The sequence below is a fragment of the Centroberyx affinis genome, unplaced genomic scaffold, assembly GCF_046629955.1.
Source record: "Centroberyx affinis isolate AG114_WGS23_722 - 3 ecotype Tasmania unplaced genomic scaffold, CSIRO-AGI_Caff_v1 ptg004878l_1, whole genome shotgun sequence".
NCBI classification, from domain to species: Eukaryota; Metazoa; Chordata; class Actinopteri; order Beryciformes; family Berycidae; genus Centroberyx; species Centroberyx affinis.
In genome coordinates, this window is record NW_027282388.1 from 18526 (window position 1) to 35407 (window position 16882).

Genomic DNA, 16882 nt, shown 5'->3' on the forward strand with positions numbered 1-16882 from the left:
CTAACAACCGACTGCACACCGATGTGCTCAACGGAAAACACTACTATGAATATCTCATCAGTAGGCTTATGCCTTTTGCATTTCCAGAGTTACACTTATGCACAGTAGCCTGTTGTAAAAGACTGTTACAGTAATGTATATCTACGCAGATATATAACGCACAAATACTTTATTTCAATCACAAATACTTTATTTCAACACTTGGATATGTGTTGTACTGATATGTAGTCCTACAGTATACTATAAAGCAGTGGTTCTCAACATGGGGTCCGGGGACCACCAGGGGTCCTTGAGGGGGTTCCAGGGGGTCCCCAGCAAACTGACAAATTGTTAAACTTCACCATTATTTCATTTACAAGAAGTGAACACAATTAGAGAATGTAGAATAATGACTATTTTGATCATAGTTTCTCTGTTATCTCTCTACCTACAATACAGATAGTCATGGGATTCTGGACAAAATCATATCTAACAATAAAAATATTCTCAGATTTGAGTCTGAGAGATAAAATCATCAATCAAATGGGGGTCCGTGGCCCTAATGTGGACTAAATTAGGGTCCTTGATATGAAAAAGGTTGAGAATCAGTGCTATAAAGAACAGTAGCACTGGCCTACTGATATGTAGTCTTATAAAGAAGAGTAGCACTGGCCTACTGATATGTTTAGTCCTACAATATACTATCAAGACCAGCAGCATGGTATAAATAGTAGGTTACTTGTTTGTTCTCATCTCTGAATATTCGGATGATGGAAGCAGCAGTGAAGCGGCTCAGGTTGGGCTGTGCAGTACCCTACTTTTCACCATTAGATGTCAGGTTTCACCACAGATTTTGGTGGGGTTTGGTTACTCTTTAAAACTGTGTACCACTATTTTACAAAAGTAATGTGTCACCTAGAGCCTAAAACCCTATTAACTCTTCTAAATTATGGTTAACTAGGGTTAGACCAACATACCAGTTTCGGGACGATATGGCATTTTATTAATCAGATATCAGCCACCAGTCATTGGTACATTGCTGATGCGATGGATGGAGGCTCAAAATCTGCAATGAAATTTTACTTTCTCTGCACATTTTATTAATTCAATTGTTTGATATATAATACATAACATAAATCGGTAACGCTTTATTTTCCAGGTCTGCAATTTCCTAATTTCCTAGAACGGAACTGTTCATTTTTCAGGATGTTTCCTGGAAAGAACCATTGCATTATGTACTAATTATAGGGAAAATTGTTGCACAGGCGATGATTTCCCCCCTCCCCCCTCCCCCGGCCCTCCGTTTCCCTCCACCCCCCTTTCACTATGACCTCGGCCCAATGAGAACGAATGGGTGGGGCAGTCTCCTTCCATGTGAGCAGTACTGCCCGACGTGCTGAAAGAGAGGCAAAGGCAAGAGCGATTCGTTCCAGGGCTGGAAGATGTAGTTCCTCTGGGACCGCCTCAAAAAGGCCAATAGTCTAATAGTGTCTCATGATGGTCTAAATGCTGTTTCAGAGGCTTTTCCCCCATGACAAGAATAAAATTCTGGGGGAATCACCTACACACAGAAAAATAAAAATGCGAACTGGAACCGAAAAGTTCTTCGGAGTGATGCCACAGAAGAACCATTTCTGGTTCCACAAAGAACCTTTCAAGAACCTTTTAAGAAATATATGGTTTCAAAGAACCCTATAAGGTTCTTTGGGATAGGCTATTAAAAAGTTCTTAATTCTTAGTTAGGCTATTGGATGGTGGGTGATGGTGTAAATGTGGAAAATAACCAAACCCCTCTATATTGTGCAATTGCAAATGAGGCTATAGAAGGACAGATAAAAACACAGTGCAGGAGTCTAGTGCAGAAATGGTTCTTTAAAGAACCTTGGTCTGAAAGGTTTGTGGAACCAGAAATGGTTCTTCTATGGCATCACTCCCAAGAACCATTTTCGGCACCTTTATTTTTCTGTGTGTAGTTTCCAAGACTAGCTGTAATCTGAAATTTTTTGTAACCACAATACTCTAAGCCTGTTAAACGATGAAATGGGACAGGCGGCCAACAACCTCTATACACCGGGTCCATTGGTTCCTCAGACACACAACCCAAATTGCCAAAATATCTTCCTCAATAGCATCAACTGTCATTCAAGTCAAATGACCCTGACTGACGCAGACACTCTCAAATCTGTTGACATGCTAGCTATACAACACTCACAATGTAATCACATTGACACACAGAAATGTTAATTATGACCCCGGCGCAACGTTACAATTACCACTCATAACCTCAAGTTGCCTACATAATTGCCGGGCTGTCACTATCACTAACGAGGCTTAATTAATTGTTGTGATTGGTGCAGAGGACAGCCGATTAGCATAGCGTTAATTAGAGAAATTAGATAATTGAATAGTTGGAGGCGCTGGCAGAAAAGAGGAAATTTAGACATCTGCTAGATAACAATAGGAGCAGTTTTGTAGTGAGTGGTAATTGCAAGGGTGCTGCAGAGTTTAGAAAGACTGTTCTGTTACTGGGAGATCCCCCATGACCCCAAGTGTCTACCCTGTGGATGAGCTCAAACTAAAAATCAGTGTATGCGCAAAATTTCTTCAGATTTATAAAACCCTGCTAACATGGTGTTCACGCATTGTTCTGTTTTATAAATCGCAATCATCATGAAACTGATGGCCCACTCCCACAATTAGCCAAAAACGGATGTCACGCACAGCTATTACACAGCTGTATGCTTTGAGCCAAGTAGGTCTGATTTATGATCCAATATGTGCATTATTCTCAATCCCACACTTTTTTTCAACAGTTTTTTTTTTTTTATTAGTCTTCAAATATACAACAAATTGGCAATGACAGTTCTTTCTATATCACCAGAGTAAGCTGAGTACAGTACATATGTGTCAAAGACAATAATCAAAAGGAAATAGAGAAGACAAAAACAAAACAAAGAGGAAAGAAATAGCAAATTAAAGGGAAAAAAAAAAAGAACAATGTATACATTCCAGGGGTTAAATTACTTTATACTGAGCAAATACAAAGTGTAATTTTTGAGCATTCATGCTTTTCATACATTTTAGAGATTTGGAAAATGTTTCTAATTCGTTTCTGAAGGCTCTTGGTTGTGTTTTACAATATTTACATTTGTGTATAAAATATTTTGCCAAAATGTAATTAATTCATTACAAATTCTATATTTTTATCTTCTATAAACATTCCAAATTTGACATTTTCTAGTAGAAATGATGGTAGAACCTCAATGCTAGATTTAATCCATAAATTCAAAAAATTATGAGTAATATTACAGTGAAAAAAAAAAAAAAGATCTGTTGTCTCTACCTCTGTATTGCAAAATTGACAAGAAGTAAATTTCATTAATTATCTTGAAGTGTACCTCTTTAGCCTTGGGGGGATAGGGAATGAAATATATATTTTTCTAATTTTGCGGGCAGCCAAACTTGAGTAAACGTCTAAGATATAATTCCTTCACTGCACAATATGGGTAATGTGTATTTACTTGCACTGAAATAAAAAGGATGTTAACACTCTCATTTATAAATTACTACTATAAATTACTTATAAATGACTACTTTAATTGCTACTGGGACACAAAGAATGGTACTGATTGGCCCATAGGGGGTGCTATAGTAGGCCCTGAAAATCTAAGGCTAATCGGAGAGATGTGGAACTTGGTAAAGATATGTATCTGGACATACTGAACATTTTTGCCTCTAGCACCCATAATGTCCATCTATAATTTTCGGCCACCATTTTGGGTTTTATGAAAAACCATTAAAAATCATCTTCACATGAACCGTAGGTCAGAATGACACAAAAGCAAGTAAATGAACTGGGTAAGCCTTTACATAGTTTGCGAAAAGCTAAAATATCAGTCCAATTTTTTTTTTTTTTACTTTGCACTAAAAGTTCAACTGACTGTAAAATCATGACATAGTAATTACTCCACTTGGAATTCTACAAATTGGTCAGAAACATCATATTAAATAGATCTACCAAGCTAAATGTTGGTATGTTGAGATTTGAAGAAAATACAGTATAGCCATGTGTTGTGTTGTGATAATAAAAAAATAATCCAATACGCTCAGTGCATTGCAGGGCAATCAGGGAACACAATACATAATTTCTCACAATGTGGTAATCTGTCAGTTTTGCTGTTAGCACCGCTGAGTGGTAGCATGGATTGGAAATTGTTTGTCCCATTTGGCACACAAGTAACATGAGGTAAAGAATGATTCCACTTGACTAAGGAACCTTAGTCATATGTTCCATGTGTTTTCATATTCTGTTTGTTTGGAAGAAATTAGGATTCGAATTTTCCGTAATGTAAAGAGAATCACTCACTGACATGCTGAAACATTGCATAACTGTAACTCCATATGCTTATTGCTGGAATTATCGTTACATTAGGGTTAAACTAACTAATAGTGAAACCCTGTTGTCATTTCTGGAATTCCTATTAGCTCCACCTATGCCGCTTACCGTATTTCCTCTAATAGTGGCCAGTAGTCAATTACCGTAATTATCGTTAATGCATTACAGTAACAAAAAAACAGCTACCTAACGAACCCCAACAGAAGCACATCAGAAAACAAGGAGGCTTCGTACTAAAATATGAGCAAATATACTTATCAAACAGAGGGAATTAGAAATAAAGGCCTGTCTCTAATATAAGCCTGCTTCCAATAAAGGCCTGGTACCCTCTGCAGTTGAGGTAAATAAAGGCCCGGGCCAATATTAGAGGAAATACGGTACATCAAACTGGAGCATCGGTGCGTTCATAGAAAGTGAGCCTGTAGCCATAGGAATCACCTTATATGCTGATATCACTGTGAGTTGAACAGGGAGTTATTTGTTCCAAAGCAATGATCAACATGATAGATCTTGTCTGTGTCAACCTAACATCACGATATGTGCAGTGAGTGCTTAAATATCACATCGCATATCACTTGACATTTTCAGTGTCTCCTTGTGTCTCCAAATGCTTCTCGTTCAACTCCAACTAGCCACATACTCTACACAACTATCTATTCTTGTGTGAATTCAAAGACCCGTGTTAACGTCACACACACTACACCTCTAGTTCACCATGTTTTGCGGTGGATCTCTGAACACACGCACACACTCTCTCTCTCTCTCTCTCTCTCTCTCTCTCTCTATTCTTGCCCAAACAATAACAGACTGCTTATCAATGGAAACATGCAACACCTGCACTTCTCAATCTCACCTTGAAGATAATCTCACATGGAAAACAGATCATTAGTCAATACTTAGCATGCCAACATTCATCTAACACTTCATCTGTGAGTTGGAGTATAGTTGCTCCGCACAACTGCATAACTGTAACTCCATATGCTCCAAACATTTCCCAATAGCAACCAGGTCGTTCCCATCTGCTGTGCAGCTATATTTATTATTACATTTAACTCTATTAAGACCTAATAGGCTATTATGGTGTGCTGTAGAGATTAAAGCTCCAAATAAAATGTTTCCTAAATTCCCTGTGATGTTATTAGAGCATGAATGGAGGTATGCATCTTCTCACAGCACATTGTTTTTTATCAATACCAATTACGGTGTATGCATTCTTTTTGTGTTTATGCATTTATACATCTGGCCCCAAGTGTTACTGACTTGTGGCTGACCTCAGTCTCAATCCTTCCTTCCTTCCTTCCTTCCTTCCTTCCTTCCTGCAAATTCTTAATCTCCAAAAACCAGCAAACAACAGTTCATACATTAAACCCATTTTTGGATGATTTATTGTTGGTTTGAAAACATTTACTATACAGCGGTATATCATCACTATCTAGAAGCACCAAATCCTTCTTTCTCATTTCAAGTCTTCATCGGCACACAAGGGTAAAAAGTCTGTTTGCTGCAAATGTTAAAAGCATCTACCGACCAAGTGACAAATAATACGAGAGACAACAGTCAACACACACAGCAGCCGACAAGACCAGTTATCTGTGTACTATCTCTCTCTCCTTGCCTCTCTCTGTTGTATTTCTCCAAGTAATTGTCCCTGTATTGTGTTGACAGCTAGACGGAATGAAACATACTCCTCTATCTCTCTCTCTCTCTCTCTCTCTCTCCAGGTAATCGGCCCTGTATTGTGTTGACAGGGCGAGTCCATCCAGGCGAGTCCAACGCCAGCTGGGTGATGAAGGGCACCCTGGAGTTTCTGTGCAGCGACGACCCGGTGGCCCAGAGTCTGAGGGAGGCCTTCGTCTTCAAAATCATCCCCATGCTGAACCCGGACGGAGTCATCAACGGCACGTGAGTGGGAATGCAGTGTCGGGCTCCAAAAAAAAAAATCCCAGTACACATTTAGATATTAAATAGATATTGATACGACCGCCTGCACCAATGTTGGAAATCTGTGTAAATATAGTACCAAAATGAAGGTTGATACAATACTAATAATAGTACTACCTGCATCGTTTTCTGAAATCAGGAACTAAATATCTGATATTATCAAAACAGTTTCCAAAGCTTTTTTAAATTAATTTGGTAACACTTTACAATAAGGGTCATTAAGTTAAGGGTTAGTTAATGCTTAATAAGCATTTACTAACCCTTAATTAACAGTTAACTAATGTGTCTGGTAATCATTAGTAATGGTGTTCATGTTAACTAAGGTATTAATTTATACATTATTTAATAGTCATCTTTATAAACCATTAAATAATGTATAAATGAACACCCTAGTTAACATGAACACCATTAGTAAATTACACAGTAGTTAACTGGTAATTAAGCATTATTAAGCATTTACTAACCCTTAACTTAGTGACCCTTATTGTAAAGTGCTATCATGAATTTTTACCATACCATAATATCATACCTTTGGAATTGAACTTGGCATGTTGCCGTTCGTCAAATACTTGCTTTGTCAAATATTTACTTACAAATAAGTAAGATCCAAGATAAAAATCCAAGTAGTGCGAATACTTCCACCCAGAGAGTCAACTTTTCTACCATTTCTCATCAAAGAAGTGGGAATACTTCTATCCAGAGAAAGTCAACTTTTCTACCATTTCTCATCAAAGTAGTGGGAATACTTCCACCCAGGGGGTCAACTTTTCTACCATTCCTCATCAAAGTAGTGGGAATACTTCCACCCAGAGAAGAGTCACCTATACCCATCACTTCATTCGTGAAACTGTTGGTTCACTGATAATCGTGGGCTCCAGTGTGTGTGTATGTGTGTGTGCAAGTACATGCTTGCATCCATGTGTGTACTGGTTGTATTCACTATATGTTTTCTCTCCATTTATTGACTCTAAAGCGTGCCTGTTAGTGTTTGCACGTGTCTTTGCAAATGCTTGTGTGTGCTTGTGGGTTTTTGAATATCGTCTATACGTGCACATGCGAGTGTATGTATTGGGCATTCAGATGTGATAACTGCCAAGTGTTTTAAGAGGCCAATCTCAGTTGAACAGCTGGTACGGCCGGAGGGGGAGAGAGAAAGAGAAAGAGAGAGGGAGTGAGTGAAAGGGTTTTTGCTTTTTTTGTAGCAAACGTGGTGTTTTATTTTAGCTCTTTTTTCAGTCAAGTTCTCCATATGTTTCTAACCTTTGTGTCTGTGTTTTCCTGTCCAAAGCTCTGCTCCTGGGGCATTTGTCCATGAAGACTATTTTTGAAGGGGAAAAATAGATACAGTATATATAATAGTTATAGTTACTTTTCAACAGTTTTGCTACTAACAACATATATGTCAATATGTGTTGTTATTAGCAAATGTGTTTAAGTCACAAAAATGTAATAATAGACTGTTTACTATTATTTGTATTTTTATTGTTATTTTTACCTTAACAACTTTGGTTATGGTTAGTTTAAGGGTTAGGTTAGGGTTAAGGTTAGGAAACTGCAACAATTTGGTTAAGGTTAGGTTAAGGTTTTGATCATATTTAGGGTTAGGGTTAAAAAAATTTGCAGAAAATGAAAACTGAACTTATAGAAAACGTATGAGCTGGGAATAGAACCCTGGTCATCTGAATTCTGAAATTACAGTGCATTACTGTAACAGAATTGTAACTATGAACTTGATATGTTAACAGGCTATGATAATGTCACATGACGGGTGAAGATACTTATATGGTCTTCATCTATTAGTTTACATGGACGGCTACTATGCAGTGATGAATGGGTATACAGCATTTGTAGCTTAATATTTGTACTGTGGCATTTTACAATAAATCACATTGCTTTCTAAGGATTTTTGTGACACATCCAGGGGAATGTTGAGGGGAATGGCTGCTACTTACCGGTATGTTGGCTCCCTATTCCCCTGATTGCACCAAGGTTCCACGAATCCTGAACGGAACCGGTTCAAGTACCAGAGCTAATTTGGTGTTAAAGGGGTGAACGAGAGACTTTTTGAAGATACTGGGGACCGCAAAAGACCAGTGCCAAGTACAAGAGATCAAGACAAGCCCCATGAAGTAAGACTGAACTAAGTTGTGCAGAAGGTTTCTTTTGTTGTTTGCCCTTCAAAGCCTCCTCCAGCCCAATGACTTATGGACTGGGTGCTTATTTTCCCTTTTATATCTCCTGTGTTTTCTTCAATAAAGACCATTGCTCTGCCCAAAGATATTGTTGGTGTTTGTTGTGCCATTCTGTGCTGCCACCCTCCTCACACCCCTGACTGTGCCATGCGTGGTGTAGCAAAATCCTTGTTTGGCCACTTGTGGTGGTAGCATAAAATGGCAGACAGTGCCGAGAATCTGCAGGAGTTGCTCCAACACTACAACACTACATGCTCAACATGCCCCAATAGCGGCCACCCTACAGAAGATGCAGGACGGGGCCACAGCCTCCTGGGTCTCCTACTATATCCCCAAGATGACAGACGGAGATGACGTGGAGGCATACCTTCACACTTTTGTGAAAACAAGGTCCTGGCCGCCTGGCAAGTGCCCTATGAAGTTGTTGAAAAAGTAACTGATGTTAACTACAAAGTCAAGCAGCCTGGATAGGACAAATTGTATCAGATTTAACAAATTGAAGAAGTGGAATGCACGGGTTGTTTTGTGTGCAATGTCTGTCCCCTAGGCTGTGAAAGCCTCCCTGCCAGATGTTCCTATGGGTGAGGATCTTACTGTGGCCCAGAGAGAGGAGCTCCAGGGGCTAGTTCAACTGAACCTGGATGTGTTCTCAGATGTAGGAGGCCACACATCCAGCGTCACGTTGGTACAGAACCGGACCAAAAAGTACAGTCGTGACCCTGACACGTACCTGAGACCAGTCGTGAAGCCGTGGCGAAAGACGTAAACAAGATGTTGGAGATGAGGATCATCGAAGAATCACACAGCGAGTGGTCTGGTTGTTTTAATTTCCACGCCAGATGGTAGCTCTAGATTCTCTAATGACTTCAGAAAGGTAAATGATATTGGCACGTTTGATGCATACTCAATGCCTAGAGTGGATGAGCTCATAGACAGGCTGGAGGAGGCCAGATTAGTAAGCACTTTGGACCTAACCAAAGGGTACTGGCAAGTGCCTCTCCCAGAGTTTAAAGAGAAGACTGCCTTTGCCACTCCTTAGGGCTTGTTCCAGTACTCTGTGCTACCATTTAGCCTACATGGGGCTCCAGCCACCTTTCAGCACCTAATGGATGAGGCTCTTAGGCCATACAGGGAGTATGCTGCATCTTACTTGGACTTACTATTGGACAAGGCAACATTAAGCTCCAAAGTAGGAAGTTGGAACCCTAACCCTGGGACTGGCCTCAGCCATCGTCGAAGAAATCAGTAAGATCTTTTGTTGATCTAACTAGCAACTACCGATGATTCATACCTCACTTCACTTGGACTCCTGTGGCAGAAGAAGCATTCCAGAAGCTAAAGGAGGCACTCTGCTCTCGACCAGTCCTTGTCACCCTAGACTTCAGCAAGGAGACTGTGGTACAAACGGATTTCTCGGATACTGGGCTGGGAATTGTCCTATCCAAGAGATCAACAGTGATGAACATCCAGTGTTCCTCACAAAGTTTGGCAATTAAATGGGCATTGGAAAGCTTCAAATAGCTGGTAACCGCCCACTCTCCACTAGTCTGGATGGTGAGAAATGAGGAGAAATACCTGGGGTCATTCTCAGGTCTGGCAAAGCCCACAGGAATGCAGATGCCCTCTCCAGGAGACATACCCTGTGGACAGCCAGTGCCCCATCCTCCAGGTCGGAGCTGAGGGGAAGGGTATGTGACACATACAGGGGAGTGTTGAGGGGAATGGTGGTGGATGCCTGCTACTTACTGTGTGCTGGCTCCTTCTGCTGCTCATACCAGAGATTGACAGCTTACCTGGCCCCACACCTGTTCCCCTGATTGCCCCTGTAGCAAGTGGCACACTGACAAGAGCAGCAAACAGTTTGTTGAGAGAGACAGTGAGGAACAGAGGTTCCACAGTCTGCACTCAAACAAAAGACTTTTTGAAGATACTGGGGACCACAGAAGACCAGTGCAACAGCTCAAGACAAGCCCCACACAGTAAGACTGAACTAAGTTGTGCAGAAGATTTATTTTGTTGTTTGGGCCTTCAAAGCCTCTTCCAACCCAGTGATTTGTAGACTGGCCCCTTTGTTTTCCCTTGGATATCTCCTGCATTTCTTCAATTAAGGGGCTGGTCATTGCTCAGCCCATGACATATTGTGTCATTCTATGCTGCCACCCTCCTCACACCCCTGACTGTGCCACCCTATGTTTGCTAATGTTACTGTATTCTCCATAGATCACATTCAAATAAACTGATTATTAATTAATAAAGTGATTACTAATTAGGTCTATGTCATCGCAGGACTGGAGACAATCTGTCTCGTTTTCCATTTTAAACTTTATGCTGCACACCTCTGGGTCCTGAGATCCAGACACTGAAAAACAGAGTTGGAGAGACAGTGAAGTGATGTTGCCATGACAACTTGGCCAGCTCTAGGGATGACATTCGTTGGCTGTCACACAATCATGCAGATCAGACTTTACTTGGGATTCAACATTATGCTGGAACAGGTTGTGTTTGTATATGGATTTTTAATTCAAATATCTGTGTTGACAATCTTCTGAGATTTTGTTTTGTTTCGAATGAACTTTCTCTATTTTAGCTCTTGTCCCTTGTCAAGTTTTATTTTTTAACCTTCATGTTCATCCAGGGAAAGTCAACTGAGCTCGGTGCTCTTTTTCATCAACAGTCTATGGAGGGTTTTAAGGGCCGAAACTAAATATATAAATACATAAATAATTATAATTAAATGCTTAAATGCTTAAATAAATGAATAAATATATAACTATATAATAAAATGCTTAAATAAATGAATACATAAATAATTATGTGATTTAATGCTTAATTGTCACCATAAATAAATCACAAATTAAATGAGACATTAAATATATAAATGTTAAATATATAAATGTTTCAGCCCTTAAAACCCTCCATAACACCCTGCTTCATATTCATATAGTAAAACACATTCACATATGGGAACTGCCCAAGACAACCACAGTCTTCTGCTGTTGATCACTGGGACCAACAGCAGTCTTCTACTGATGGCCAATGATCTCCACTGGAGCAATGAGAATTTAAAGCTGCATTAGACAAGAATTTTTATATAAAAATCCAGCTGTCTTATCAGTTTAAATGTCCCATATCGTCTAAAACAGGATTCGCCAGTTTTAGTCGCCAACTAAATCCACACAATCCATATTAGAAAAGCGAGCCTCTAAACGAGCCGTTTGGACTTCCGTAACTTTGTGACGTCACAAAGGTTCGCTCATTATCATTTTTGTAAGAAATAATAGACTAACAAAGTGTTTTTTTCAAAGTGGTTGAGCGGTTGTCATTGTTTATTACCGGAGAGTTTTCCCTACCTGTAGCTGCTGGGCTGCAGTGTCTCACGTTTCACTCTTGAAACGGTTAGCCAATCAGAACAGAGGGGTCATTAATATTAATGAGCCTTAAAGACACAGCGACAGAAACAGCCTGTTCTTGGTAAGGCTCAGAGAGATGCTGGAAAATGAACATGTAAAAATGAATTGAGAGTGTTTTTGGTACATGACACCACACACACAGCTTTGAATGGACCTCAAGACATAAAATATAACAGTGGAAAGTGTAGAATATGGAACCTTTAAATCATATAGTGACCGTGATAAAGAGACCGCCCCATCCTCACTAATTGAGACACTGTAGATTCACCCTATTCGGCCAAATTAAATTCCGTGTTGGGTATGGACACTGGCAGGATCTTCTCCACACAGGAAGTGTTAACAATGCAAGCGATTTCTGCACTTCCTTGTTTCCCAATGATATGATTTTGCTTCATGATCAGCAGTTCCTCCTGACAAGTGCAAAATGGATGAGAAGTTGATAACAGCCATTCAAAGCGTCCAATTTCTCAGCAACTTTTTATTTGGAAGATTACAGGAAAACACATCTCCAAAACAATGCTTAGAGAACAATAGCATCCATAGTTAGGGTTGATAGGGTCGATTTACTGAGCATTTTTCTGTTTATTTTCAATTCATGCTACATAATTAGTGGTTTCTAGCTAGCTATGTTAACTCTTCAAAACAATTTAGCACTGTGAAAGGCAATCCCAAAGCAGTGCAAAAACTGATTTGCCTTTTCAAAACATTTGCTGCAGACCATTACATAGATACAAAAATTGACCAAGTTGCCTGCAGTGTGAATGCGAGGTAAATATAAACTGTTTCCTAAACAGCAGAGAGCAGCACTCTGTCCAGAGAGAAGGACTCACCAAGGTTAGATCTTTTGCCTCTCTCGCCCCTTTGGTGTTCTTTTGCAATTGAAGGCCACTGCAATAAGCCAATTCCTGCTTTGACATTGGCTTACATTACATTGAAAACCTAACTCACCACTGATTTTAAGTGACAATTTTATATTTAATCCCATACCAGCATTGTGTTTCATGAATCAACTTGCCAGCAAACTAAACAGCTTTATTTTATTACCTTGACTTGATCATGTAAGGATGGATGGTGATCTCAAAGATGTGTGATGTGTTTGTGGCAGACACTTTGAGTCAGTATGTGTTACTGATTTAAGGCGCTTTTTGGTGGATATATGGCTATACTCCGTTAGCTAATGTAGCCCCCACACAAACATACAAACAACGTGATTCACTCTTGTGAGAAATTTTGACAATTTTGACAATCTATATATATATATATATACGTAATGAATTAGAATTGCACAAATATAAGGCCAAACAGTGCACGCAATAGCCTGTTTCTGGCAACTTAATGATGGGCAACAGAAGAGTAAATTCTCTGGTAACACTTTACAATAAAGGTACATTAATTAAGGTTTAGTTAATGCTTAATAAGCATTAACTAACCCTTAATTAACAGCTAACTAATGTGTCTGGTAATAATTTAATTTCATAATTTCATAATTTACTAATGATGTTCATGTTAACTAAGGTATTAATTTCTACATTATTTAATAGTTTATAAAGATGACTATTAAATAATGTATAAATTAATACCTTAGTTAACATGAACACCATTAGTAAATGATTACCAGACACATTAGTTAACTGTTAATTAAGGGTTAGTTAATGCTTATTAAGCATTAACTAACCCTTAATTAATGTGCCTTTATTGTAAAGTGTTACCATTTCGCTTTAAATTTTCACAAATGAAGCCTCTGTAGGCACTACCGTTATTAACGTTTTAGCTGCATTGTTTTCATCAAGGCAATGTCGCAGAGACATTGAATGCACATACATAAAAACACCACAGCAATGAACGCTCAGCACCATAGATGGAGACAAAGCACAGTAGATTGCTTCATCGGCTACACCGAGTACGCAATGGGCTTCACTGCCTTTCTCGTTCCATGTCTGTTCTTGTCTAACCTGGACACTTTTGAACAGTCCCTCCTCACGTTGTGTCCTGTCTCCACATCCTGTTTCAGCCGGAAATATGTCCAATTGCGGTCGCTCTCCCTAACCATTTCTTTATTTCTCTCTTGGTCTCCATGAAAGTCCTTCCACAACTTTGTGTGTGTGTGTGTGTGTGATGTAAGTCTTGCAACACGACTGACATTTCACAGGAATTAAGTTGGACACCGCAGGGATTTACTCATCACGCCTTCAGGTTTCCCTCTCTCGCTCTCTCTCTGTCTCTCTCTCTCTCTTTCTGTCTCTCTTTCTGTCTTCTCATCTCCCCCTTTTCCTCTGACTTACTCTCTTTCTCAGGTCAATTCACTGTGCTTGAAATTGGTATGAAATTGGAACAATATTGCCAAAGCATCAAAACAGATTTTTTACTTTAAATCTTTTTGCCTGTGTGCGTGTGTGTGTGTGTGTGTGTGTGTTTCAGTGCCTCGGGGGACAACTTTAAAGTGGTAGATTTATAGAAATTACATTTTAGGTGATTTCAAACATTTAGTGCTTGTTAATATTAATGATCAGTGGGTGTCCTCCTAACTCTGATCTACTGGTGTTCTGCTACAAAGGGGAGATGAATCGCACACCAAAAACAGGATCACACTCCTTATATGAACATGAGGCGAGGTGAGGCTACCTTTGCAGGAAGACTTCACATTGACATTGACAATTTTTGTTTTAGAATACAAAATCAAATTTCTTCAGCGGAAGGAAAAACAATATTTTACCAGCAAATCCAACACTGCCAGAGCGGCTAAATTGAGGGAGGAAGCCTGAATATAAATGCATAAGAAGACTTTTATTCACTGAAGAGTGTGGCTAATTTAAGTCTGCTAAATTTGAAAGTGGTTGTAAGCCCATAATATTTGAACTCTTGCGCTTTCTCATAATGTCACCATACTGAAATATTAAAAAGTGTATTATTTTTAATGACTTCCCAGGGCATCTGGCAGTGGCAAGAAAAGGACCTGGCAACGGGAACGTATCTATGTTCCCAGGGTCCTATGTTCCCAGGGTCCTATGTTCCCAGGGTCCTAAGTTCCCAAGGTCCTATGTTCCCAGGGTCCTATGTTCCCAGGGTCCTACGTTCTCAAGGTCCTATGTTCCCAGGGTCCTATGTTCCCAAGGTCCTATGTTCCCAGGATCCTAAGCTCCCAAGGTCCTATGTTCCCAGGGTCCCAGTTTTTTTGATTGGAACAAGGCTTCAAAACAGCTATATAAACACAACAAAACCAATGGTTATCATTTTATTTGATTTTGAAGGTCTCTAACCCTAACCCTAGAACTGGGGAACATAGGACCCTGGGAACATAGGACCCTTTGTCATGTTCCCATTATGTGCCATATAAATCTGGGGAACATAGGACCTTGGGAACATAGGACCCTGGGAACATAGGAATGACTCCCTGGCAACACCTCCGATATGATGCAATTTGATTGATTACATTGATTTACTGTAGAATTGATCAATGGTACACTGGTTGTCTATGGGGAGGGCTTAACCTGAACTTTTTCTAATGCAACATTTTGTTTGCCATGAAATTCATATGTATCGGTATTATTAATATCCTAGGGAGAGAGTTTTAGTGTCCTATAGTCTTCTGTTTATCCTGACGAGGTCTAAACCCTAACAAGCATAAACCTCTGTGGGAAATACTGAATCATCGTAAATTGTTGTCATTTTTTGGCGTGAAAATAGTCACATTTAAAATATCAGCTATTTGCAGCTTCAATCCAAAAATGTCTATCAGCCCTCAGAAACTCATATTAGTTGAACCATTTTTTAAATAATTTCAAACGTTTTTAGATTAAAATTTGGATATGGTCAAATCTTATTTTCTTTGCATTGTTTTCCGTTCTCGCTCTCACTTCCCATCTCAGTTTTTCTTCTCATCTTTTTCTTCACTTCCTCTCTCTTTCAAGCTGGGTCAAGTATTTTTATGCAAAGTTTGATGTATTGAATTAAAATGAATGAATGAATGGAAACAGCAAATTTCAATAAAATTTCCTCAGTACCGCAAAAATGTTTTATGCTCAGCTGAAGTGGAAAATTGACAGAGTGATGTAAACTCATTTGTTGAATAAATAATGAAATAAGCTTGGCATGATCGGACTGACAAACAGTTCTATCTCATTACAAAATGGTGGAAAAGTGGCTTTGGATGTTCTGAAAATATAAAAAATATCTGTCCACTACTCCCAAAAATGTTGTAGTGTTCTCTCCCATGAGTCCAAAGCAGTTATATGGCCAATAGTTGGTGTATTACATTAATGCCAAGTGCATTTCTTTGTTGTTGTCTTAAGATGAAAGCTTGAAATATGACAAACATTACCTGATGCTACATAACAATAACAACTTGCCCAATACTAATCTAATCAAGTCTTCAAAGAATCTTTCCAAATTTCTGGTGGATGTGTTTTCTCATCCATCCATCCATCCATCCATCCACTACTATGAATACTACTGCTAGCCTACTACTACTACTACTACTACTACTACTATTGATACTACTTCTACTACTAGCACTACTGCTATTACTACTACTACTACTTCTACTACTAGTACTACTGCTGCTACTACTACTACTACTGCTACTACTACCTACTACTACTACTACTACTACTGCTACTATTGCTACTACTTCTGCTACTAGTACTACTACTACTGCTACTACTGCTACTACTACTGCTACTACTACTATTGCTACTACTAGGCTACTACTACTACTACTACTATTGCTACTACTTCTACTACTAGTACTAGGCTACTACTATTGCTACTACTACTACTACTACTACTATTGCTACTACTACTACTACTACTACTACTACTACTATTGCTACTAATTCTACTACTAGTACTACTACTACTGCTACTGCTAGCATTACCCAAGTTGATGCTAGCTTACGGTGACCAGACGTCCCGGTTTGTCCGGGATTGTCCCGGTTTCAAGATGGGTGTCCCGAGTCCCGACAAAT

At 39.3% G+C, this 16882-nt stretch overlaps 1 protein-coding gene across 1 annotated transcript in view; it reads left to right on the top strand.

The window, feature by feature from the left end:
* The window catches only part of LOC139666212 (cytosolic carboxypeptidase 4-like), a gene marked incomplete at both ends in the record, with an annotated part of 54587 nt that overhangs the window by 18342 nt on the left and 19363 nt on the right, over positions 1–16882 (top strand). Inside the window, one exon of the mRNA XM_071545338.1 lies at positions 6097–6277. Within this exon, the coding sequence (XP_071401439.1) occupies positions 6097–6277 (181 nt within the window). The remainder of the gene's footprint in view (positions 1–6096; positions 6278–16882) is intronic.